The sequence below is a fragment of the Pagrus pagrus genome (assembly GCF_965226575.1).
Source record: "Pagrus pagrus genome assembly, chromosome: 1".
Lineage (NCBI taxonomy): Eukaryota > Metazoa > Chordata > Actinopteri > Spariformes > Sparidae > Pagrus > Pagrus pagrus.
In genome coordinates, this window is record NC_140185.1 from 17,091,251 (window position 1) to 17,117,445 (window position 26,195).

Here is a 26,195-nt window from a genome sequence, read left to right on the forward strand (position 1 = left end):
TTATTCATAATAGGGACTTTCGACACTGCAAACGGGGGATGAAAAACACAATATGCGTGTGTGTGTTTTAGTTTACGGAAACTACCGAGTGGGCGTGAAGTCACTGAGATGGTTTAATATGGAGAGCATTTCCGGGACAGGGAGTGTAAAAGGGATGGCACCGACGCAAAGAGCCGGAGAGTTAAACATGGCAAACAGGAAGACGAGTGATTTCGCCTTCAAAATAAAAGCATCGCTTGACATTTGCTGTGCTTCTATATCATCTGTTATGCTGTTTATATGGCATTATATCACCACCTAATATACCTTATTGAACTGTACAAAGCTGACTCCATAATGCTCATAGGGTTATAAAATACACTCAGGCACAGAATCTGGAACATTAGCTTTAGTTAGCTAGTGGCGCAGTTAGCGGTTAGCTAACTTTGAAGGAAGAGACGTCACATAAACAACAATAAATGACGATGTTTAATAGAATGAGGAGTTTAAATAGAAAACCAGAACATACGTGATCGTCTTCATAGTGTCGGTCTGATTTCTCATGAGCAGTTTGTCGGGTGTATTTTTGTACGTTGCACCGGAAGTCTGCTCTTTCATTGTGGCTCGTGCTAGCTTAACAAGTGTGTTCGGAGCGGGACAGCGGACGACACATCTGACAGTTGAGAGAACTGGGTTAGAGTTGGGTTAGCTACTGTATCTGATTACTTTAGCTTTGAAGTTAACTTATCGACCGGCCTACATTCACAGCTCAACACTCCGGGAGGGCAGAGTATTTATGAATCCAACAAAAAGTCTCTGCCGTGACCATGCTGAAAATATCCGAAGCGACACTTTGCCTTTGTTTGTTGACTGTGTTGGTGTTGTTCCCGGGGACTTGCTCGCCGGCTAGCGTTACAGGCTTCGGTAAGTTATCTAACTACGCCACTTTCCCTTTCCTTTCTGCGTCGTAAATGGCATTTTCAGTGATGTCTGAGCTGTTTCTGCCACTCACACTCGACCCATTGGCCTTGATAACTTTGTCAACGGCGTGGGACCGAGGACAATAGCTACAAACCTGCTCGACTAGAACAAGTGGAGACAGATACGCACAAACCAGCTTTTAGTTGAAGTTCGTTATTTAGCAGTTTGATATTGTTGCAATCCACAGTGAGTGTGATGCCACACCATGTCTGACAGCTCAAACAAACTGCATACTCATCCCTCCCGCCCTCCCTCCTCTAGTAGCTCTCTCAATGTTTACATCTGTACACAGCTCTCATATTGTGTAGGCTGTACTCAGTAATAGTATATAATCAAAGCCTGAAAGACTGAAGTACTATACAGTGAAGCTGTAACATGATATTGGTTTCTACATTAGAAAGCCTGTGTGCGTAGTTACTATGTGTGCCAGCAGATTTTATCTGTCTGCTTCATATTTTGCTGTAATCCCCCATAACTATTTACCCAGAGTATTTTACGTACTGACCATTTGTCTCTATTTGGAGACTTACATGTGCAGTTTAATTCAAAATTTGAAGATGCAAATGTTGTTTCGATGCCTTTCTCAAAACTTGATTGGTATTTTTATTCCTTGGCCTCAAAGTAGTCAAGTTTACACTCTAGACAAATACTGGAAACAGCCCTTTAAAATAACCATCCAGACTAAGGGTTTAAAAATATACTACTCTATATGTTGTCATTCCCCCCCCCCCACTGTTTTACATATTGTTAAAAAAAGGTAGGTTTCTCCATACAGTTTGTTTCTTTGACAAATGCAGCCTTTCCTTTTATGATGGCTTTCTTGCTCTTGTCACAAGTGTTTTAAAGATATCCATCCCGTGCCGTTGATTTATCTGGGATTTTCCCTGGAAAAATAGGACAAATAAGTAATCAAATTCTGTTCAAATTGTCTCCTTGCCTTCGCTATCTCTTGCCAAAATGAAGGAATCTAAAAACAAGCCCATGAAATATGAAATCAATCAACCATTTCTTTTTGTTCCAGCCTTGGTTTTGTTCCCATGGGTTGTTTTTTTTAAATTTTAAGTAGAGAATGTGCACCCCGCCTCCCGCCTTAGTACAGAAGATGTGATCTTAACGTTTTAAAACTAAGCCACTTAGTTTTATAAATGATTTTTGTTTGTCATTTTGCCTATATGCCATTAAAAAAGACCATATAAACTAACAGTGTGTTTTTGTTTCTGCCCATTTCCACAGATGAGGATGCTTTCACCATCCAGCACTCGAGCACAGGGAAGTGCCTGGAGATAGGGACTTCAGTAGACTTCAGCCTCACCACCTGTGACACAGACAGCAGGTCCCAGCTGTGGAAGTGGGGTTCGGGTCACCGGCTCTTCCATGTGGCCACGTCACTCTGCTTGACATTGGACGTCCGCTCTAAGACATTGTCCCTGGTTGACTGTGGCTACACCCTGCTGTGGTGGCGTTGCCTGGATGGAGCTGTTTTCACCGCTTACGAGATGGGCCTGGCGGCGAGTGAGGGCAAAGTTGCCGCCAAACGGGACACTAATGAGATTTGGCTAAGAGGAGGATCTCAGGAGGACATCTGCCAGAAGCCATACCGCAGTGAGTGTGGTTTCACTTATCTTATCTGAGTGGGAAAACATTTACAAGCTGCAGACCTGAGCACTGCATAAAGTCTTTCAAGTTGTCCATTAAAAAGCTCTGAGGACTGAATAATGCTTGAGGAAATTATGAGTGAGGAAAGGAAAGTAGTGAGAAATTCAGTTTGTGTTGAGTGCAACACAGTAAATTGTGCCAGAGAATCCACTTCCTGAATTCAGTGTGAATTTATTTCAGCCTATGATGCGTTACATCCTTGTATATACAGGTCATACCTCCTTTGGCTCTTGTGTAAGTTGACCAAACAGGTTCTTGTACATTTTTCAACAGAGCCTTACTTATGGGTTATCTTCATTCCTGTCAATTATTACTCCTTTATGCTAGGTAACAACTTTGTCAAATCCCAGGTTAAGGCAGGACTCCCTCTGAAACCTGAAAGAACGTACACTAGAAGAACATTTCCAATCCAAAAATGCCTCTTCTGAATTATTGGGGAATTCCTTTTAGTGTTCTTTGTAACTGTGTCAGTGCACTCATATGCAGCAGGTCTGCAGCATGACTACTGGCTTTCACTTTTGTTTCATAGGCAATGAAACAACAAGAGTCTACTGATACACAATTAATCAAATTATATCAGCTAACCTTTAAAAACATGCGAGGAAAATGTGAGGAATTACAATAAATCCAAGTTTAACATATTTTACACTCAAAATTATCAATAGGTGTAGTCAGGGTTGAATATTTTTAGGTCCTTGACAGCCCATTTTTGCTTTCTGTCTCTGAAACAACAAACTCAAAGTGTCACGTCTTCAATAATTAGATTTTCTGCACCAAGACAATTAAAAATATAAAACACATTATTTTTCTCATGTGGTATCCAGCAGCATCCCTTTCACACTGTGTCTTGAATGCCCCGTTTTAGCTACAGAGTGAGACATCTTGCCTCTGTTCAATCTTTGTGCAGGATGTAGCCAATCAGAGGCTGGGTCATGCCGAGCAAAGATAGTGTGATCTAAAATAACACCGCTACCGCTGTATGTCTGTTGACTGATCAGAGTGTATATACTTTATGATAAATATTTAAAAATATATATTTATGTAATGTCTGTTATACAGTGATGCAAATAAGTTATGGAAGTAAAGGCTCAATTCGAAACCAGGCGTTTCAGGCAGTGTTTTCTGTGGGATAGAGTAACTCCCTTTGGCATGGGTTTTTTTTTCCCTTTGCAGACCGTTTACATGTACAAAAATGCTACATAACAAAATAAAGGAAAGGCGAAAACCCAAAAAGCATAATATGTCCTCTTTAAGATATTGTGTTGTTGTATTATATATATAATATACAGTATATTGTATTATGTTAATTCTCCGTGTTAGTTATAGTCATTCCTTTAATTTACCAACTTACGGGATGTGATGCAAGTTTTGGGTGAGGATTGTAGAAACCTATTTTGAGTGTTAGATGTACTGTTCCATCATTTTCCTCTGCAAAAATGCAACACTAAACTAATAATGTCTAAAGGTCTTTTGTCTTTGTGATTTTGTTGTCCAGATATAAACAAACTTCAGTCTATCAACATTTCAGAAGAAAGATCCCCTTTGGCCTTAGTTAATTATTATTTGAGTGACATTTTCTTCAAATTAAATCTACACATGTTTTTGGTTGACACAAATACCAGAGGCTTGTAGGAGTTCTTTGACATTGCTCTTTACTCTCCTCTCCTTTCTGTGAAGTTGTCCACACCACCAATGGGAACTCTGCTGGGGCTCCCTGTGAGTTCCCCTTCAAATACAATGGCAGCTGGCATCATGGATGCCTCCCAGATACAGATCAACCTGGACTGTCCTGGTGTGCCACCTCATCGGGCAATGATCAAGACAGAAAGATCGGACACTGTCTAACACCTGGTATGTTGAGCTCTCATTTATCATATATTTCATGATATTTGGCACTTTTACTCATCAAGAAACTGACTATGGAGACATTCAGCAGCCGGGTTTAAAAATGTGTCATTACTGTAAGAAGCTCGATGTTTTCCAGGATTTAATCATGCGATTCAAGACTGACGTCTGCAAAGTTACTTTCTCTTTTTCATCTATATTTGTCTGTAATTAATCATGTTAAACTATGTCTGCCATAAAACTGAATGACACACACTCACACTGTCTCTTTGACTTTGCAGAGGAGGGTTGCCAGACTCTGTTTGCCGGGCCGGAAGGGGAATCCTGCTATGAGTTTGTTTCCAGTGCCGCGGTGACCTGGCAGCAAGCTTTGGATTCATGTCGCAGTCAGGGAGCTGACCTGCTGAGTGTGTCTGGCCCCGAAGAGCTCCACTCCAAAAGCTGTGAGACTGATTTACTCTTTATTACTTCTTCTTCTTCATCTGTTCTTGTTTCTTCTCTACCTATGAGCCGTTAAAAGCAGAAACACAAAGTCACAGTCACAGTCATCAACTTCATGTTGGACATGTTGGACTCCCGCTCACTTTTGGTGATCTTTAAAGAGAAATAACGACTAAAAACAAATCCTATTCTAAAGATAACTGGACTGTATCTTTTCAAGCTTAGAAATGATATGTATACTGTTTGAGAACTTTGAAGGAAATATGTTCATTTTGAGGAGATCTCTGACAGTTTTATGTACCAAACTATTTCAAGAAAAACAACAGAATAGAAAGAGAAACAGCTTTTGTATTAATTCCCAAATACCACGAGGAACTAAGGTGATTTTAAGATTTTAGTGAAATGAGTAATATCACAAATTATCACTATTATATCGAATATTATCACATCATATAAACTTTCTTTCACAAACCGGTCACTTAAAAATGTTATGACCTATTCAGTTTATGTCCAGTGCAGCTTCTAAAGTGGTTCCATGTAATGACTTTGTTTTGTTGTTTTACTTCTTCAGCCCCCCATATGTGTGTTTTTTACTGTCAAACTTATTAGCTATAGTGGCTAAGAACCATCTGTTTGTGTCAATGGAGGCATGACCACATTAACACCCCACTCTTAGAGCCTCATACGTTGTTCTGCAAATAATAATAATGGATGTTGAGACAGGCCACTTTGGTCTATTGCTTCCTCTTTTCGTTCTTCTTCTGTTATTTCTTTTTTTAAAAATGTGTTCAATATGCTGTTGGCTTTTCACTGTCACGTCAAAAAAGAGAAAAACGGAAAACAACTGAGACAAGTTCAAGGCAAGGCAGCTTTATTTATGTAAGATACATTTTGAACACAGAGGCAAAACAGACACAGTGTTTCACAAAGGCAAAGAAAAGCATTAGGATGAGATTTTCAAAACGATAGGCAATAAAAACCAGAATAAAATAGGGTAGATTAGGATAGATTTTTTATTAATTTGATCAATGAAATAATAAAATAAACTAGAAATACAGTTTGATTGCAATTACAGTGCGCTGCAAATATTTGAATAGTCAACTAAACAGTCTTGTTGGTTCAAGGATGCACGTCTTTAGAAGTATTAAAATCAAAACACCAGCCCACAGTCATTTGTGTGCAATATGGAGTTTGCAGGATATCACATAGGTAGCACCCACACAATCTCATGTTGTTAAGTTGAGTTTATGTGTGCAGCTGTTGCAACTGCCTCCTATTATGTCTGTGTCGCTGTAGCCACTAACTTGTTTTGGGAAGTCAAAAAACCCTCATCACAAGTGTGACTGGTTTCATGTGGCAGTAAGGGCTTGACTGTCTCCTTTTAGGTCAATTTATTTTTTATCCTGTGATTGTGTTTTGTCATGTTGTTTTCACACGTGCAAATGACTAATTGCCTTTTTTTTTTAATGTGTGCAATATTTGGCTTGTGTGCTGTGACTTTGCATTGGGCAGTCTTGGACGGCTTCAACACAATGCCTGAGAGGATGTGGATCGGCCTTCACCAGTTAGACACTTCTCAGGGCTGGCAGTGGTCAGATGGCTCCCCTCTCTCCGTCCTGCGCTGGGAAACAGGTGATGGTGGTTTTGTAATTTTTTTTTTTCTTATGTCTTCCCCCTGTGCTACTTTCTAAGCTTTGCCCCATTTTTGAGAGTATGTATGTAAATGACATGTAAACGTGCATGAATCGAAAAAAGTGTTACATTTCTTGCTGGTTAAAAAAAGAGGTGCCTAAGCTCAACATATCTGTTCAAAAAGATATACTATATATAAATTTTGTAGCTTAATTTGTCGGCATACGCCTGCATAACCACAGGCAACCGGTTTCAGCACCTGCTCCTCTTTGCACTCCAAACTTGGTGTCAGTCAGAGAAACAATGAGTCCAGTGTTAAAAAAGAAGCTCATTGTGCCTGGTTTTTGGACACAGTGTGGCATTGGGATTGTTAGTGTTGCTGAATAACCCATTAATAGCACTGAATGGAAGGCTTTATAAAACCATCCAGCTATTGTAATATGCTTGCTGTATTTTTCTTCTTCTGGTGTCGTTCTTAACTCTAGTGTTAGCGTTAAGGATATTGCAGCCATCTGGCCTTCTACTGATATGAGCCTCTTTGTGGTTGCTGTAATTTACCGCATGTCAGTGTTGCTGTTAGCAGCACTGTGGTGAAACGTTGCTGCAACATAAAACGTCTCTTTCATTACACCTCTCTGTGTGAAACACAGTTGATAAGCTGAAACCTAGAAATATATCCAGAGGTAAACACCACTCCTCTGCTCTGCTGTCACAGTCAGGATGTGATTTTATATTTATTAACTGTGTGTGGGAATGTGTTTGACAGGAATGCCATCCACCTCTCTGATTACTGAGTCAGACTGTGGAGTACTGAACTCCAAACAGAACTATGAGTCTGAGTCATGCGACAAACAGCTGCCGTACATCTGCAAGAAGAGTGTCAATGCCTCTCACACAGGAACAACAGGTAGGTTACTGCTACCTTAGGATTATGTGTTACCTAAGTGTTGTGTCGCATTACAGTTATTAAAATACATATAATCAAATAGATAAAAAAGTCTTTCTTTTACTCGCATTTAAAACAAATGCATGCGCCAGCAAGATCACGATCGTTAAGACAGTAAGTGGTGGTGCTCATACCAGTTTTGTCCACAGGGGGCAACAACAAAAAATAAAAGTTCCTTTTAGCGTCTTTAAGTAAAACTAAGAGTTTATGACCATTCTAGCAGCTCTGTGGGGCTCTAATTAGGCAGGTGTATAGTTAACCATGTTCACCATCTTAGTTTGGCATGATAGCATGCTAACATTAGCTACTTAGTAATAAAAACAAATTGCAGTTGAAGCTGAAGGGAATGTAATTCAGTTTGTCAGGTATTTGGTCATAACCCAAAATCATAGGAATGTATCCGGGAACTAGGCGTGGAGATATTTCTGTATGGTCCAAAGTGGTGAGCTGACAGACCCTCAGACTAGACTACTCGCTACATACGTACATCAGATCCAACATGACCAAAGTGTTTGAGCCAAATGAATGTAGTGAGAGGACTGTTGAAGCCCCACACTCCCAGTAATGTGGATGAAATTGATTTTAACACACTCAGCGATGCTATGGTTTCGCTTCTTCTTCTTTTTTCTGTTGGTTTTTAATGGTGGTTGTCAACCAGCATATTAAGTACTGCTGTTTGTTCTTGAAGTGAGATCCCTCTGTTCTGTTTCTGTTCTAAATATACATTTATAATATTAACCTGACTTCTCCTCACAGGCTTTATCTGTCTTTTTCCTTCTATACAGAGTCTTCTGTATATAAAGAAACAGCGTGTGCCGAGGGTTGGGTCCCATGGGACGGTTGGTGTTACAAGTTAGTGAAGGACAATCCCAGAAACTTTACAGATGCCATACTGCACTGTAACAATACGGAGGGAGGAGGGGGAGGCTCTCTGGCCAGCCTCCACTCCATCGACAGCAAAGAAATGATCAGCACTAATTTCCACTCAGGTAAATCTCTGTGTTTCAGGTTTTTTATATTATTTTACTTTAGTCCTGAAGTAGACATCTGTCTTTGAACAAATGAAATATCTACTAATGCATCACCTGAATCTGTGGATTTCATGATTTACTTGGACTACTAAACAAGGTGGAAATGAGGACTCAATTCAAAATGTTCTCTCTCATGAGACCCCTGCTCTGACTGACTTTAAACATTTCCATGAGTAATGTTCTTATGTGTGTTATGATTCATCAGATGGCCAGTTCTTGGATGTGTGGATCGGTCTGATTGGTAACCACCTGAGCCCCACTGTCTTCAAGTGGATCGATGAGGCGCCCGTCACCTTCACCTACTGGGACAAATACCAACCAGTCCAACCCACTCAGCATCCTAGCTGTGTCTTCTACGCTAGAGAGGTATGTTTGTGTCTGCATTTTTGTGTAACCCTTCCCCTTGTGTCCAATCTTTTAGTGTCAGACATGTGTTGTACACTGCCAAGGCTCTCTTTTATTCTTCTTCTGATCTGCTGCACAAGTTTGTTTATATGAGACCATGAAAATCAAACCTATGTCCATTCTCCACAGTCTCATGGTTGGCGGATTGGGAACTGCTCACTGAGGCTACCTTTCATGTGCCAGAAGAAAGGAGAGGTCAAGGAATCAACGTCACAGACTGGATGTCCCCCTGAGGGTGTGAGTATTGTCTAAATGTCGTGACTTTCCAGGGAAGCCTGCTGTGTTTTGTAGTACCGTTAAAGGATAACTACCGTTTTTTACAACCTGGACCTTATTTCCAGCAAAATATATGGTCATGTACTCACCCAGATAACTTTGGTGTCATTCGGCGTCGTTCGGACGAAATTAGATCCAGTGTAGCGCCGATATATCCATATAATGCGAGTAACGGGGCATCAACACACAGCCTCTATATAGCGCATTATCTACCACGAAACTAGTTCATTTCACCAATATTTTGTTACGATATGCTAGTGCTATTCCCCTCTGAGTCCGGGCTCGTCTGTTGTCAACATCCGGGGTCTGTAGGTTGATCTACTACCTCTGACCTGGAAGATGTCGTCTCTGAGATGCGCGCGCACCCGCGACAGCCCAGCTTGTTTACCTGTAGCCATAGACATATATACAAGCGGCTACTGCTAGTTTGACCCCGGATGTTGATAACGGATGAGCCTGGACTCAGAGGGGAATAGCGCTAGCATATCGTAACAAAATATTGGTGAAATGAACTAGTTTCGTGGCAGATAATGCGTTATAGAGGCTGTGTGTCGCTGCCCCGTTACTCGCATTATATGGATATATCGGCGCTACGCTGGATCTAATTTCGTCCGAACGACTTCAAATGACACCAAAGTTATCTGGGTGAGTAAATGACCATATAGTTTGCTAGAAATAAGGTCCAGGTTGTAAAAAACGGTAGTTATCCTTTAAATTGTGTTACTTGGAAACTGACATTATAGAATTATTATGTCATGTAAATTAGGGTCAGACCAACAGAGTTTTTAATCAAATTTAAAAAATGTTTTGTATATTTTTTAATCTATGTGTGAAATCTGTCCTTCCACATTTGGACATCTTGTGCTCGACCTGCATGCATCCGTCAGCAAATCATAAAATCATTAGAATGGAGTGGCCATGCAAGTGTGTATTTTTATTGATATCACATGCTATCAAGCTCAGATGACATTTGGTAAGCTTTTCACTGATAAAGAGGATAAAGGCAGATTTGTTGCTATATTAGCAGCTGATATGTGAATGCAACTTCTTATAATTTGAATGCATCTTAAGTCTTACTGCTGTTAATCCCCCAGAGTTGGAGGAGACACGGCAACTCCTGTTATCAAGTGAACATCGCACAAGTATCCTTCAAAGATCGCTGTAACATCACAATAAGAAACAGGTCTGTTCAGCTGGTGACTCAACTGCTGCTTCCCACACATTTCACAACATTTCAATAGAAGACTTCTCTTTCTAACTGAGGCAGATTATAACTCATTCATCACATATGCTTTCTTAAACACTACAGTATTTTAACTGTATTTTTAATGTTTGAGCAGGACACTGTCACTCATATTTGACTGTCTTTTACAGGTTTGAGCAGGCGTTTATCAACCGTCTGCTTGGAGAGCAGATCAGCAAGAACCCTCAGTATTTTTGGATAGGGCTGCAGGACATTAAGAACACAGGGGAGTACCAGTGGCTGAGTCAGGATGGGTCCCCGGGTGTGGTTACATACACCAACTGGGGTTTGTTTGAACCACGTAAGTAGAAGTCACACTGCTTCTGCTGCACCACTCAGTTCATAATGACAGAATGGCTCAAGGCTGGAGGACTAGCAATGTAACAACAGACTCATGATTAATGTATAGTGATATAATTTAAAAATGCATAGAAAAGCTTTTACCATTCACTGTTTTATGTACAGCACACTAGCATTATGTATACTGCTAGTTAGTATTTATATTTCATACACAGCATATGTCAAAAGACTAGACTCTCGTTTTAATGTTATCTCCCTGCGCTCTGTAAGTTATGTCTGTGTACCAGGACAACAGGCCTTTTTTATATTTAATGTGATAAAATACAAAAACTGCAGATTTTTTTCATCTAGAAGTCAAACTCCTCGATTATGTTAAAAAATAAAACTCATTGAGCAGTTCCACACAGTAGGTTTGACTTCTTTGTGTGTCATCTACATGTGTATTTCAGAGCGAGATGGAGGTTGTGCAGCGATTTCCACCACAAAACCCCTGGGCAAGTGGGTGGTGCAGAACTGCACCAATTTTAAGGCCGGCACCATCTGTAAAACAGATCTCAGTCCACCTCCACCCCCAGAACCAGAGCCGAACCCCAACGCAACCTGTCCTGATGGATGGGTATCCAGACCAAACATCAAATACTGCTACAAGGTGTGTGTGTGACTTTGAACACCTGCAGTCATGCAGTCATTTGGCAAGGGTGATAATGGTTGTAGTGGGAGTTAAAGGGAAATTGCCTGATCTGATAACAGTTGAATTGGCTCTCCTTTACAGTTCAGTGTGTTCCTTTACTGGATGTGTTTTAAAAGTGGTTGTAAATTGTTCTTTCACCTTGTCAGGTGTTTCATGAGGAAAGGCTGAGCAGGAAGCGCTCCTGGGAGGAGGCTGAGAGGTTCTGTCAGGCTCTGGGTGCCAACCTGCCCAGCTTCACAAGTAATGTTGAGATGAGGGCTATGCACAGCATCATGAGAAATATCATCAGGTAAACACACATGCACACAAGTACTGTGAAGAAGCCTTACTAGCATTGCCTAATCAGGGTTTTGATCATTTTGACTTTAACCAATTAAGGTTTTATACACTCTTAATGAAAAATATTGTGGGTTATAATGGCTGATAACCATTTCCCATCAGACTGCTACTACCGGTCACTGAGCAGAGAGATGAATGCTAAACAGGCCAGCTTCTCTTCACAGACATTACCTCAGAATTCATCCTCCTCTCAGTGTCCACATAAACATTCAGCACTTTACTCTAGTGTTAAAATAAACACATTAGTTCTCCTGACTTACATTTTTGAGCAGTTGAGTTGAGTCTAATCTGTTGTATGTAAGAATAAGATGCCAGCATCCCTATTAAAAGTACTGAAGATGATTTGTCTATTTATGTTTTTCTTTGAAGGAAGATTTAATTTAGTGTCATGAATAATAATGGTTTCTTCTGGTGTTCTTGTTGCAGTGATAATCGGTACTTCTGGGTTGGCCTGAACAAGAGAAACCCAGCCGATCGTTCGTGGCAGTGGAGCAACGGCCAGCCTGTGAGTATGACCCTGACCCTAAACTCCTACATAACACATTAAGAGAAGACATACAGTATAGTTTGCATCTTAACACGTCGGTGTTGATATCAGATCATCCAGCGTTTTATAGTTATACTCTTTCAATAGGAATGAGTCTGGATATCTGTATAAACCTGCAGCTGAAACTGCACCTTTATTTATCTCTCTTGCATCGTATTTATTTCTGAGTGTGAAGTCTGTTTATTCATTGTCTCTACAACAGGTATCTATGGATGTTTTACACCAGGATTTCCACGAGGATGATATATACAGTCGGGACTGCACTGCATTCAAGGTGGGCTGGGTAGATCTGTACTAATAAATGGGTTCTCAAAGTGAGAAATAAATATTGTTATTTTGCCTTTATTCTCCATTTCATTCCCAGTTATATATATTTTAATTTATAGACTCTTATCTTGTGTTTCTGCATGTTTTTTCAATATTTTTATGTGTTTAGTGTCGTGGAATCTTGTTGTCCATACTGTGCAGCTTGACCTGTGAATCAAGGCCATTTGTTCAGCTGTTCGTGGGAGTCATGAGAAGCCCTTCAGCTGAAATCTGCCCCCACACACTTAGTGATTCAATGTCCTACATGCTGTCTTGAAAATAAATCCCACAAAGACAGCCAGTCAGAACAGGGGTTTCCCCATCAAAAGGACACTGTTACTTCCTTTTGTTTATTTGACTTCTGTGTCCCACACAGAAAGGCGTGCCAACTGATTCACTCTTGCCGTTGCCCTACATTTAAGAGTTTGGTTTTTTTCGAGACTCTGATCTCTGCTCTCATTTAGTTAGTCTCAGTTAGTGATTGTGTTGTTAGATAAAGAGAAATTGTCACTGAAAACAAACAATCTGTGTCCTCATTAGACAATGAAGAGCTCCTTGAAACACCTGTTTGTGTTTCTTCTCCACGACTTACCCCCCACTCCTTTCTTCGCCACACCATTTCACTGTGACGCCAAACTAGAGTGGGTCTGCCAAATACCCCGAGGTAAGAATACACATATAAGAATTTATGTGAGGCATATGTGAGCCCAAATCAAGACTGCTTCAGTAAAGGGATTTGTAGTGTCGTAAGACTTTAGTTGTTGACTTCTTTTGTACAGTTCTTTTTAATAATGTGCCATCTGGGCTAATACATAAATCTACTGGAACGTGATCTTATCTGTGTGTTTCTGGTTATATTCTGGTTCTAACTCCTTTTCTTTGCTGATGCTTCAACAGGAAAGACACCAAAGAACCCAGAGTGGTACAATCCAGGTAATGAACACATCTTTCCCTAATTATGCTTAGAGTCTGTAATTTAGATCTGCTAGTGGCCTGGATTTCTTAGACTCAACTTTTTTTTTCTTTGATATGTCTGTCGTTACTGTTTAAACTGTGTCCTGATTTTAAAGCTGTTTGTTGAATGTTTAAGGTGGGCACCATGACACATCAATCTTCATAGATGGAGCAGAGTTTTGGTTTGTTGATGAGCCTAAACTAACTTTTGAGGAAGCAAAGCTCTACTGCAGTAGGAATGACAGCAAACTGGCTGCACCACAGAGCTCAACTGCCGGCTCACAGATCCACCAGGAGATAAAAAATGTAAGTGAGAGGATGTGTGTTTTTGTAGTCTGTTAGTTACTGTTGCTTTGCCTGTTTAGCTCTTGGTCCTAGAAGGGCCCACATGCAGGTGACAGTGATAATGGTAGCAGATACACCACGCAAAAATGGCAAGGAATATTTAGAAAAAATGGGTCATGATTCAAAACACATTAGACGAAAGCAGGTTTGTCATTTGTGGGCAAAGACTGTTTATTTTTGTTGGCTAAAGTGACTGTCAGATTTTATCAGCTGTACTGTTTGTACCTACTATAAGCTAATGCTGCTGCTAAAGCTAATTGAGGTGGCTGAAAACTGTCTCCACACAACTTTTTTTCAATGATTCCAGCTAACACATTTACAAAAACAAACCATGCTAATGTTTGCAGCTCATGTTACAGCATTTTTATTTTTTATTTTTTTGGTTTTCCAAAGTCTAAGAAACACACCACCCTCTACCCTGCAAACTCCTTAGATAGCCGGTCTGCCAGCCCTGGTTATGGTTGCTAAGCTAAAATTGGACAATTGCTGGTAGGACATGGCTTTAGCAGTCTGTCAGTTAATTCCACCTTGTGTGCTTCAAGGTGAAATTACCTGGATGACTCCAAGTTCATAGAAATTGCTGTACAGTCAGTAACAAAAGGAATAAATGGGAATACCCTGTCCTTTTCTCTCATTTGTTTACATTTTTTCATAGTTGATTTGTAGAGACGGGGGACAACGACCCAGTGAATTCTTTCCACAAACTTCTGGTCATGGAAAGCTGACAGTTTTTCATGAGAACACAGCTGGAAGCAGTCAAAATAAAGTGGAACAAAATTCTGCCCCCAAGCTCACCACAAAAATCATCTAAAAATATAGCCCTTTCATTGTGTGTTGTCCTAATGATTACTGCCTTGCAAGTTCTCTTTTGTACAGTACTTTATGAACTCTGTTCAGTATTAAAGTTGATTACATAACTTATTTATTGTGTCATGTTTTGAACAGATATCAACTTCTTCCAAGCAAAGCTGGTGGATCGATTTGAGTCAGCCCGGGCGGATATTTCCCATGTCGTAAGCCAGTTTAATCATCAACACATATACTGAACATGTTGTACATCAAGCAGATACTCATGATGCTTATACCTGTACTGTATATATGTGGTAAAATGTGATGTGGAGATTGACTGACTGAAATAATGCATGTTCTAGGTACACCCAGATGTACTTTTATCATTCAGTTTTCCTGGGCAGATGCACCTCCATGAGTCCTGATAACTACTTTCCAGGTGCGTAAACATCATTGTGTCATCACCCACAATGCATTTGGCTGCCATGTCAAAGTCAAAGAAAGTTAGGCATTTTTTAGAGTTTGAAATAAGTCATTTTAAGTATCAGCATCTCACAGCTTTGGGAATCCAGGATGTTCTTTAATATAAGAAGAGTCAGATATCTTTTTTCCATAGGTCTAATCCAAAAGATAAAATGAGAATAAAGGCCCTGAAAACATTTCTCAGTGAGAGTTTTACTATGAGAGACAGGGTCCTATGTGAAAACAAGATGTTTTGCCAGAGTTGGAACAGCTTTGGTTGTTTTTAAAGGAGAGATTTGTGTTTTTGTGCTCCCTCCTCTCACTGGTTTGAAGTGGTTGAGACTCAGCTGGAAAAAGATTATGTCATATATTTTCATGCTCTCATCAGAGTTTAGAAACATCAACATTTTTATCGAAACCTGATGGCAGACTGTTTTGTTTTATTCATGTGCTGTGTTGTAGTCCTAACAGAGAAATCTAATGGATTTTCCAAACTTTAACTTCACTGCTCCGTTTTAGTGATTAATATTTAATAATGTAGAGAAGTACTAAAGACTTTAAGTTTTTAGGGGCTTTAAAGTACAGCCTGACAGTTTTCAGTGGATTTAAAGCAGAGCCTAAGCGAAAAATTCAGATATCAATCCATACACGCACACATTTTTTTAAAATGATCCCTCAAATGTGTCTAAACCTTCTGACAAAGATACAGAGTGAAACAGAGGTAAGATATTTTACAGTTCTTAGTTGGAAAATAACTGCAACAAGAGAAATGAGCAAATATTTAAGTGGACAATTTGCCAGAGCAGTCTAAAACAGGAAGGTAAAATTATCAGGAACTAATCTCACTTTAATCCTGTCAGAGAGCAAAAAAGCTCTGATGAACTTACTTTTATTTTCGTTTCGATTTGATACAGAATAGCCATGCTTATGGTCTTTTCCTCTTTTTTTTTTTTTTTTTTTTACAAATACACAACATTTACTGTCGTATGCTTCCTCCCAGATCATGAGCTCAGCTGCCAGCAGCGACTGTCCTTTGTGTGTGAGAAACACAATGTCACGTCGGTGGAGATAAACCCTCTGGATCCTCAGCCTGGAGGACTGCCCTGTGGAAACAGCTCCCTGTCCTTCAGAAATAAGGTCCGATTCTTAAACACATTTAAAACTGCAGCTACATTTTAGACACTAAACTTTTCAATCACATTCAACAGAATTGCTGTTAAAAGAAAGATTATTGCTTAACAAATTCAAAATTGGTTTGCTTTGTATCTGCCCACTGAGGTTTTTTTTATTTAATTTAACCGTAATTTAACTTGGAAGTCTGTTGAGATACTTTATCTGACAGTGCAGAGTATGTAACGGAGAGGCTGAACAAGCAGGTTTTGCTCAAATGATTGTTGTACTGATGTCTGTTTTCAGTGCTACACGCTGATGAGGAGCATGAAGCCTGTGTCATTCAAGTATGCTAACGAGGAGTGCCAGTCATTGAGGGGAACCCTGGTTACTATATCAGATCAGGTGGAGCAAGGTGAGGACATCTGTCATGTCTCAAATGATGTTAAATACCTTTCTTTCTACGTCTAATAACATTTCTCAAAGTCAAATCCGATGCTCTATTGAACGTTAAAAATTGTTGTACATACTTTTGTTTAAGACTTCATCACCACCCTTTTGCCGAACATGAGAAACATGGACTTCATCTGGATCGGACTGAAAATCAAACGAGGCGACCCTGAGTGGATGGACGAGTCTCCTGTGAACTACCGCCATTTTAACCCACTGCTTCTGGGCATGAACAGGTCTATCAAAGTCAATGTAAGTCCCTCTTATCTTCACTTCTTTATTAAATAGTGACTCCACTGATCTTACACATCAAAGTCTGTTTACAGGTTTTGAAGAGCACTGCAGCATGTGGCATAAAAAGTTGCGTAATGAATTGTGTAGCTCCAGAGGAAGACCCTGGACTCAGTCCGCATTACAGCCGCAGACCGTAGATTGATATAGTTATTTACTGATAGTGTAGTTCATTATAATGGAACATTTCAAACAAATAAAAAAGGCTTAGCCTGATTTGAATTCACTATTTATTTTTTGTTTGTACTTGTACTTGTTCTTTTCTGATAGATGTGGGATCCAGAGAGTATGGATTTGTGTGTGTTTATGATCAATAACCCCAACTCCGCCATGCTGGGTACCTGGGACTATTCTTCCTGCACTAATTATCAACATTTGTCCGTCTGCCAGCACTATGCAGGTAAATCACCACTTCCAACACTTCAAATACTACTTGATTACATAGATTTTTTTCTTCATCTGGGTTGGTTCCTCTTCAGATTTATTCTGATTAAGGTTTTATTAAATATCGGGTATGATGCCTGGAAAATACATGTGAAAAAGCAGTAAATGACACATGGACCTCCATCTCTCTGTATAAAAATACACACAGTAAACATGCTGGATTAAGCAAGAATGCTAATTTACATTCGTAGTCCCTTGGCAGGTAACAAAGACAGTAATATTACAAATAACAATATACAAATATACATACACAATACTAAAACAAACAGGATGCATTATATAACGTGACCTGATGTTCTTTTAACACGTGTTTCTCATTTCAGATAAACTAGAGGTGCCCCACATCCCCACAGAGCCCTTCACTGTCAATAACCACACCTTCCTGCTGCTGGTCAAAAATCTCACCTGGTTTGAAGCCTTAGAGCAGTGCATGAGTAACAACATGGATTTGGCAAGTGTGGCCGACACCTTCATTCAGTCTTCCCTCACTGTGCATGTGAGCCGTGCGCACATTCCCATGTGGATCGGTCTCTTTAGTGAAGACGTAAGTTTGCCAAAGAATGGCTGCCTTTATTTTATTCCACTGTATTTACAAGATTCTTTTTAAAAAAAAGTTTCTGTTGTCTTTGGTTTTGTGTTCAGGATGGGACCCACTACCGCTGGACCGACCACAGTCACACTGTGTTCAGCCGCTGGTCTTCTGATGACACCAGTGGCTCGTGTGTCTTCCTCGACACTGACGGCTTCTGGAAAGCCACACAGTGTGAGGAAGAGCTGGGAGGCGCTATCTGTCATAAACCACATGGTGAGGGGAGATGTTGAATACACACATACTGAAACACTCATACAGCTTATTGCTGCTCCTGGTGGATTCACCAGTGTATGAAACATTTGTTCTAAATAAAGTGAATAGGGGAATCTCTTTGGAATAATCGTAATTATAGAAAGGATCTTCTTCCTCTTCTAACTGTGTCAATTCTAGCTCAATGACTAGACAGTTGAAAAGCTGTTGTGTGTTTTAATGACATTTTCTGTCAAAACACATCTCAAGATAGTTCTGGGAGTCTATAAAATTAAACCTAATAAATATTCCTGGGTTTTCTGTTTTGACATCATCAAAGAAGAAAGAAATGACACATCATTCATTTTTATTTTCGATTGAAATTATAAGTCTTGGGACACTTTTTGTTTGTTTTTTAAATCACTTTTTGTCACCCTTATCCCTTATTAATTGAATCCATGTTAAATGTCTGATACTTTGTCCTTTGGAAACCTGGGACTGGTCCCAGAAGTGACATCTTCAAATTGCTTCTTTAGTTCAACCAAGAGTTCAAAACACAAAGACTATTTATATACGGTCAAATGACAAAGATAGGAAGCAGATCATTAAATTTAAGAAGCTGGAACCAGAAAATGTTTGTTAACTTTGCTGGAAAAATTGTGATTAGCTTAAGTGATTATCAAAAGTAGAAGGCATTACATTTTCTATAGACTGAGTGATCGATTAATCAACGTTAACTTTACGTTCGTCTCGTGTTCTGAAAACTTTACAGGTTTCATACCCTCAAAAATCTCTCTCTGTTGGCATGCATCAGTGTGCTTACAAATACTTATATTTTGAAACTATCTGAATAAAGATATAAACTTATGTATTACAGAAGAGATCATCACCACACCAGAGGACGTTGCAGTGAAGTGCCCTCATAAGATTAACGGCCCAAACTGGATCCCCTTCAAGAACAACTGCTACTCCTTCCAGTTGATAGCCACCAGATGGGAGCAGTTTGACCAAGGACGGATTCAGGAGACCTGCAAAAAACTACGTACGAATTTTACTTTGTTAAAACACCGGCCATGTGTTGAAAAATAAGTGGTATATATTATGATGACAAAAATACAGATATTATGAAACTTTCTATAATGGACTGATGATGCTAACGACGATGCATTTATGTTTCAGACGCAAATGCAGACATCCTGACCATCAGAAATGAAGAGGAGAACAAGTTCATTAAGGAGCAGCTCGTACCTTTTAAAAACCTGGTCCAGTTTGTCTGGCTGGGGGTGTTCAAGAATGAAAACGGTTTGTATTTTATTACTTTTACTGCAGATGTCTATTTACAAGATGTATCTGTGATCCCTACATGTAGCTACTTTTATTGACATCTGTGTAAAATCATTTGTTTACAAGCCACAGTAGGTGTGTTGTGTAAAGGGGCCGCAAGACATGTTTCTTCTAATACAGATCTCGATACCTAAACTCATTGCACTGGCCGATACTGATCAGATACTGGCCAGAAAGTCTTATACGCAGGTGTGTCGGATCACAAACTCGGGCTGACTTCATTGTTTCCATCAAAGAGCTCATTGACCTTAAAGGGAAAGTTCACCCCAAAATCAAAAATACATATTTTTCCTCTTACCTGTAGTGCTATTTATCCATCTAGGTTGTGCAAGTCGCAGAGTTTTGGAGATATCAGCCATAAAAATGTCTGACTTCTCTTGAGTATAATGGAACTAGATAGCTTGTGGTGCTTAAAGTGGCAAAAAAAAATAACATCTGAGAAACTTGACAGCAATGTCGCTGTGGGATGTAAAAATATTGACTTCCTCTTTGGCTGATCTATAACTTTAGCTAGCTTAGTTAGCTAGCCTCTTGTCTATGAGTAGATGCTTGCTTCCATCTGTGCGGTGATATGGTGTAGCTTGGTGGAAAGACAGTAATTCCTACATGAAACAGTTCACAACAAGGTCTGTGGTTTATCTTGAGTTACCAGGTCATGATTTCTGGAAAAAGACATTGCTAGATGAATGAATAGCATGACAGGTACAAGGAAAATTAGGTATTTTTGATTTGGGAGTAAAGTTTCCCTTCAAAATATATGGATGCTGGGAGGTGCTACTAGAGTCCTGTGGTTGGTGTTTGTTTTTCTGGGGCTATATTAGCATATATATGGTCTAGATGCTGTTTTCTTGATTGTGAGCCACCAATTTTTCTACAAGATTTCCTTTCTCAGACAGAGTGCTGGATTTTAGTGTTGCTGTGTGGAATTTTGTAATTTAAATTTTCTTTGTTTTTGTAGTGTAGTATAGTCCTCATGTTACTTGTGCAGTCTTTTTAGGCCTGTGCAATAAGATGTCCAGTATATTAATACTGATACTGGTCGTGCACATGGTTATATACTGTATATATGTCTGTTTTTTTCTGTTGTAGATAAGCAGATGAAGTGGTATGATGGCACAAATGTCCAATATTCCAAGTGGGCTCAAGGCAGACCAGACGTAGATGGACCATTCATGGCCGGTCTCACCATTGACAACGACTGGATTCTCGTCTCAAACCCAAAGTTTTTCCCAGAGTTCAAACAAAGAAGCATTGTGACCTGCAAACTGGATAACGGTTGGTGTATCACACTTTACATCATAATTCATATTTCTCTGGCCACTTCAAAATTAATGTTACTTGTTTATATCCTTTCCCTTCCAAGATTCAAAAAAGGAGTACAACCAGTCAACCAAGGATCTTCAACAATATGGCAACTTAACGTATGAGGTCATCACCCGAAAGCTGAGTTGGTACCAGGCTCTGGAAGAGTGTGATCAGCGTGGAGGCCACCTAGCGAGTGTCCACAACACCCAGCACAATTCACATGTGAAGCTCATTGCCAAGACGGATGGCTTCCCGCTCTGGATCGGCCTGTCAAACCAGGATGTAAGAATTTCACTTAAAATCTGTGCATTTTAGTTTTAATCAAGCGTCAGATTTCTGTCACATGGTGGTACCTCAGAATTCTTTGCTCATTATTTCACTTCAGCTGTAAAAACAAGATGAGCTAACACAACAGTTTCTCTCTCTCTCTCTGCAGCTCAGCGGCTCAGACTACGAGTGGTCCGATGGGACAAAATTTGACTTCACAGTCGCATTCTCTGACTCAAAGGAGAGATCCAGCTCAGACAAACTAGAGCCCATCTGTGTTTCTGTAACCCCTGCTGGAGACTGGGTGAGGACCAGCTGCAATGCATTGGTAGAGGGAGCCATATGCTACACCACCAGCAACACCATCACTTCCCAGAGTAAGACATTTTTTTTTATATATCTAGAGGCATATTGTTCCTCTTTCAACTTGCAGGATAAGGGAAATTACTGATTCAGAGAAGAATACTAGCACCACTGTATCTCTTGGTACAAAGTTGTACCATTGTGGCAGTGACCGTCATCTAACTTGTTTCTGTGTTATGAATCAGAATCCAAACTGCAGGCTGTCCAAGAGGCCAGTTACTGCCCTCAGAGCAATGGTATGTCCCAGTGGGTGCAGCACCAGGATCACTGTTACGCCTTCAACATGAGCTTCTACAACTACAACGTGTACAGCATGGAGCAGGCCAAGAACATCTGTCAGGGCTTGGGTGAGCTGTTGTTTGGTGTACAAAGGGTTATAACTAGTATTCATCTAAAGCAGCTGTAGTTCACCATTTATTTATTTTTTTTCTGCTGCCAGAGGCTGAACTGCTGACAGTAAAAACCAGAGAGGAGAACGACTTTGTGACAAAGTACATGAATGATAACCCTCTCATCACCAGTCGCGTATGGCTGGACGTGGTCCTCGATGATAAAGGTAAACCCCATAATTTAAATAGAAGCAAGACAGTAAATCATTGATGAGGATTTTGATAGAAAGTACAAAAAGGAAAAGCATGCTCTGTTTCTCAAATGAGCGTAATTGCAAATACATTTTACAGCAATAGAAAACGATGTGATTGTGATTTTGGGCTATATAAATTAAATTGATTTGATTTGGTTTGATTTTCCTGGATAAATTAAGGTTAAGAAATATATATATTGAATATTGTTCCACTCTTTACAGTCACTGTGTCAGCATGGTTAATAACAGGATCAAGCTTTAAAAATCTTCACAACATGCATGCACCTGACATGATAATAAGTCTCACCCAGGCTCTCAGAAACTGTCATTTGCTTTTCATAATGTCACTAAATTCAGCATTGAGTGTTCACCTGAAAAGTTTATGATGTAGTATATGGTATCATTGTAATTCTTGACCATCAAAACATAGAGGTAGACGTCACCTTTTTTGTGTTTGCATGTTCGGTTCAGGAGATATGATGCAAAATACATAATTTGGTGATGGCGGAGAGTAAAATGGCCACCATGGCTGCTACATGACATTTTTGTAATGGCTCCATATCTGAAAATGTTCAGGACCTCAAACTGTACAACTGCATAAAGTTTCATGCCTTTGTGAAAAAGTGAACGATTCACCTTAAATTTGTCGCATCTGCACTAAAACAGCTAAAACTTATTTATTTAGTTAATTATTTATGTGAGTCATTTGAGTCGAATGTTAACCCTCAACATCATCAACATCCTCGTTCCTTCCTGTCAGGTGAGCCTGTATCCTGGCAGGACGGCTCAGCTCTGGATTACTCAAATTGGAGGTCTAAGGCCTTGTCTATTGGGAAGAAGTCGGAGCCTCTATGTGCCGTCATGACGGTGGGAGAAGATGCAAGCTGGAGTCTTGTCAACTGCAATGCGAGCCACAGTCGTGTTGTCTGCAAAACTGAAACAAGTGAGTATCACAGCTGCAGTAAAGAAAAATACATACAGCCAGTTGGCTGAACACAAAAACTGGAAACAGCTAGCTCTGTCCGTAAAATTTTACCAGGCAAACAGCAGAGAGCTTAGTGAGCTTTAGAGGAGCTGTTAAACGGTGTTTGTTTCCTTTCCTGACAAAAAATAGGCTTTGTGCTAAGCTAAGCTAACTGGCTTCTGGCTGCAGCTTCGTCTCGACTGTACAAACATGAGAGTGTTTTGATCATCGGATTTAACTCTCAGCAAGAAAGCAAGTGTATATTTAAATTCATCTCAGCCGCAGTTCCACCGTTTCAAAAGTTACAAAACTTAATTGACAACAGTGGCAACAACTCAACATGATGACATCTTATTCAGTGGGAACACAAAACTGACTGACTTAACTTCTCGTCCTCAGAGTCTTCAGGCTCCCCTGTGGCACTGGGTCTCTTCATCGTGGTCCTCATCGCTCTCATTTTAGCCATCGGCTTCATCGTCTATAAGAAGAAAAGAGGCTACTTCACTTCCACCGTCCGCTACGAGAGGACATTGGATGACTTGGACACCACCAGTATTATAACAGAAGCTGATTGAGCTCGTTGAGGAATCGGCCTCAGGGAGTATTAATGTGCCTGCCTCGTGTGCATTTTAGTTAATTTGAGCAAGAGAAGAAGCAGCCTTCCCCCTTTTTTAAATTATTTATTTATCATGCTCAAACTGCTCACAGATTCAAACTTTCTACAATTGTGTGTAAAACTGTAAATATTGTTGGAGAATTGTGAATATTGGCCAAAAACTCAGTCTCTTAATTTGGGTTATTTTAGATGTTTATAAAGAGCCCTGTGTTATACCTAATGTAAATACCTGGGCTGATGTTTTCTGGTAAATGATGATTATTGAGATAAGTGGGATTTTAGAGTTCTGTTGGGTTTTTTTTGTTGTTGTTTTTTTTTTGTGTTTAAAAATAATATAGATAGATTGTAAAATGACTTTCAGTTTATTTACAGAAACATGCAGCCTGATAAAACACTCCCCTCTGGCCGGGGTTAAATTGCACTGATGTATGAGTGACTCCAAACTACCGGAAACAAAATGTGCATTTATTGATTTACTACTGTATTTACATAACTCAAACTATTCAAGCTTTAATTTTCAAATACAGAAGGTTTCATTTTCACATAGCTTCAATAAATCAATACACCGATATACTTTTAAAAGGCCAGTTCACCTGAAAATACAGGAAGACTTGTTTTTCTTTGACCTTGAGTGTGATGTATTTGGATAGTTTCTCCTCCAAATACTCCCCAGATGTGGCTGTGAACAGTTTTACAACTAGTTTCTACCAAGGTACGCCTCGTAACTGTCCACAAACAAAGGGAAGAAACTCAAGACTGTTCGCCATACAGGTATATCAATATTTAAAGGGGCTCTGTGGAACTGACGTGTTGTGCTGACACGAGTCCTTCACAAAGAAATCCACAGTCCAGCAGCATTCAACAACTTCAACAAATCGTCCACAGGCTCGTACAGGAAACCGAAACAGACGCATTTTTCGCATCACATTACAATCCCCTCACATGAGTGATTAATACATGTAAATGGCTATACTGTAACATAGAGCCCCTTTAATTCAATTATACTTTACAAGAAACGTTGCTGTTGAGTTCTTTATGTTGTTTTGGGTTTTTTGGCTATGATTGCTTCAGATATCTGGATTGAGAGATTGCACTCAAGAGGTAAAGAAAATACATTTTTGTTACGTGTTTTTAGTTGGACTGTGCCTTTAAACAAGTTCAAACACTGACTGTGCCTTTCAGCATCATAACTTCAGAAGAAATTGAGGTTTTTAAGCCACTGCATTGAGTAATGTTCAGTGTATTTACTGATCCAGTTGACTTATTAACACCTAACAGTTGTCAATATAGAAATGATGGGGGAAAAAATCCTACATTTCAGTCCTGCTGATTGATTTAAAAGTGTAGGACACTGTCTTAAAATGAATCGGACACCTGTGTGTATGAAGTGTCTGTTTATGTCGATCAAACTTTCCTATGCACTTAACTACTGAGTAAGATCGCACTTTAAAATGTCGTGGAGCTATAGTTCCTGCTATGTTTAAGCACAACGAGGTTTGAAGAGTTTTTAAAGACGTTCATGTTGCACTGCCGTTTTGCTGTGAATGCTTTGTAAATATGTGATGTTTGTTTTATAACTGAGAATGAACCAAAGATGCTCTGACTCGTTTGAATGTCAAAAGCCTGAGCTTTCCTCAGTACGGCTTGTTAACCCGTTCATATCAAGTTGTTAACCAAATGGTTTTTAGTTTTTTTTTTTTTTAACTGTCCCACCACTCCCTAAGAGATCTGTCAGCTCAAATCAGGTACAGCGTCCTCCAAATAAAAGTTCCTGTCTTCAAACACCTGCTCGTCTCAATGTCATTCACTGTGATTACTGTGGTTATAAACTATTATGTATTTTTTACATCTCATTATGTTGGCTTGAGTTAGCAATGAGGTTAGACTCACTTCACTACCATTACGTGTAGAAATAGACGTATTTTAAAGGGAAAAATCCACCCTAAAACAGAATGTAAAGATGTAAGAGTAAATATTTATAATGATTTAGTGTTGTAGAAAGTACCAAAAAAGTCATACTTTTATAAAGTATATCATACTTAACGAAGAATACCTTGTTAAAATATTACTTTAGTAACAGTGAGTCACCCAGCCAAATACTACTTGAGTAAAGGTCAGTATCTGATATTAAATGTACTAAAGTATCAAAAGTAGAGGTAATTCAGATACTCAGCATATTGACTGACTGTTGGAATTAGTGCTTTGTTTTTGTTTTATATGACTTAAAAATAAATACAAAGTTATTAAATAAGTGTAGTGGAGTAAAAGTACAATATTTGCCTCGAAAGTGTAGTGGAGTGCAAGTAGCAGAAAATACTCAAAGTACAAATAATAGTAGATGTACTTAATTACATTCCATCACTGATTAATTACAGACAACTGACTAGAAATCAGCATTACATTTTAACTGACGATGTCTTTTGGACTTAGTCCAATGGAAAGTTAGTTTTAAGATAAACAACTTATTTCAATGTTTGGCTTCGAGCTGTAAATCAATCAAATCACCACA

The 26,195-nt window shown here is 39.4% G+C and overlaps 1 protein-coding gene across 1 annotated transcript; it reads left to right on the plus strand.

Annotated features, from left to right (window-relative positions):
- Window positions 1–620: 620 nt before the first annotated feature.
- ly75 (lymphocyte antigen 75) lies at window positions 621–25,470 on the plus strand. Its single transcript, XM_084352964.1, has 35 exons — window positions 621–903; window positions 2,194–2,562; window positions 4,294–4,467; window positions 4,743–4,904; window positions 6,415–6,534; window positions 7,301–7,441; window positions 8,266–8,469; window positions 8,717–8,877; window positions 9,046–9,153; window positions 10,287–10,375; window positions 10,567–10,736; window positions 11,185–11,384; window positions 11,573–11,715; window positions 12,192–12,270; window positions 12,515–12,586; window positions 13,159–13,282; window positions 13,516–13,551; window positions 13,709–13,878; window positions 14,863–14,930; window positions 15,069–15,145; window positions 16,169–16,305; window positions 16,585–16,693; window positions 16,820–16,980; window positions 17,290–17,419; window positions 17,787–18,007; window positions 18,106–18,268; window positions 19,122–19,286; window positions 19,424–19,546; window positions 20,678–20,863; window positions 20,952–21,175; window positions 21,330–21,537; window positions 21,709–21,870; window positions 21,963–22,079; window positions 22,867–23,049; window positions 23,470–25,470. The coding sequence occupies exons 1-35, from the start codon at window positions 807–809 to the stop codon at window positions 23,643–23,645; spliced, it is 5,229 nt and encodes a 1,742-aa protein (XP_084209090.1). The 5' UTR covers window positions 621–806; the 3' UTR covers window positions 23,646–25,470.
- The last annotated feature ends 725 nt before the right edge of the window (window positions 25,471–26,195 follow it).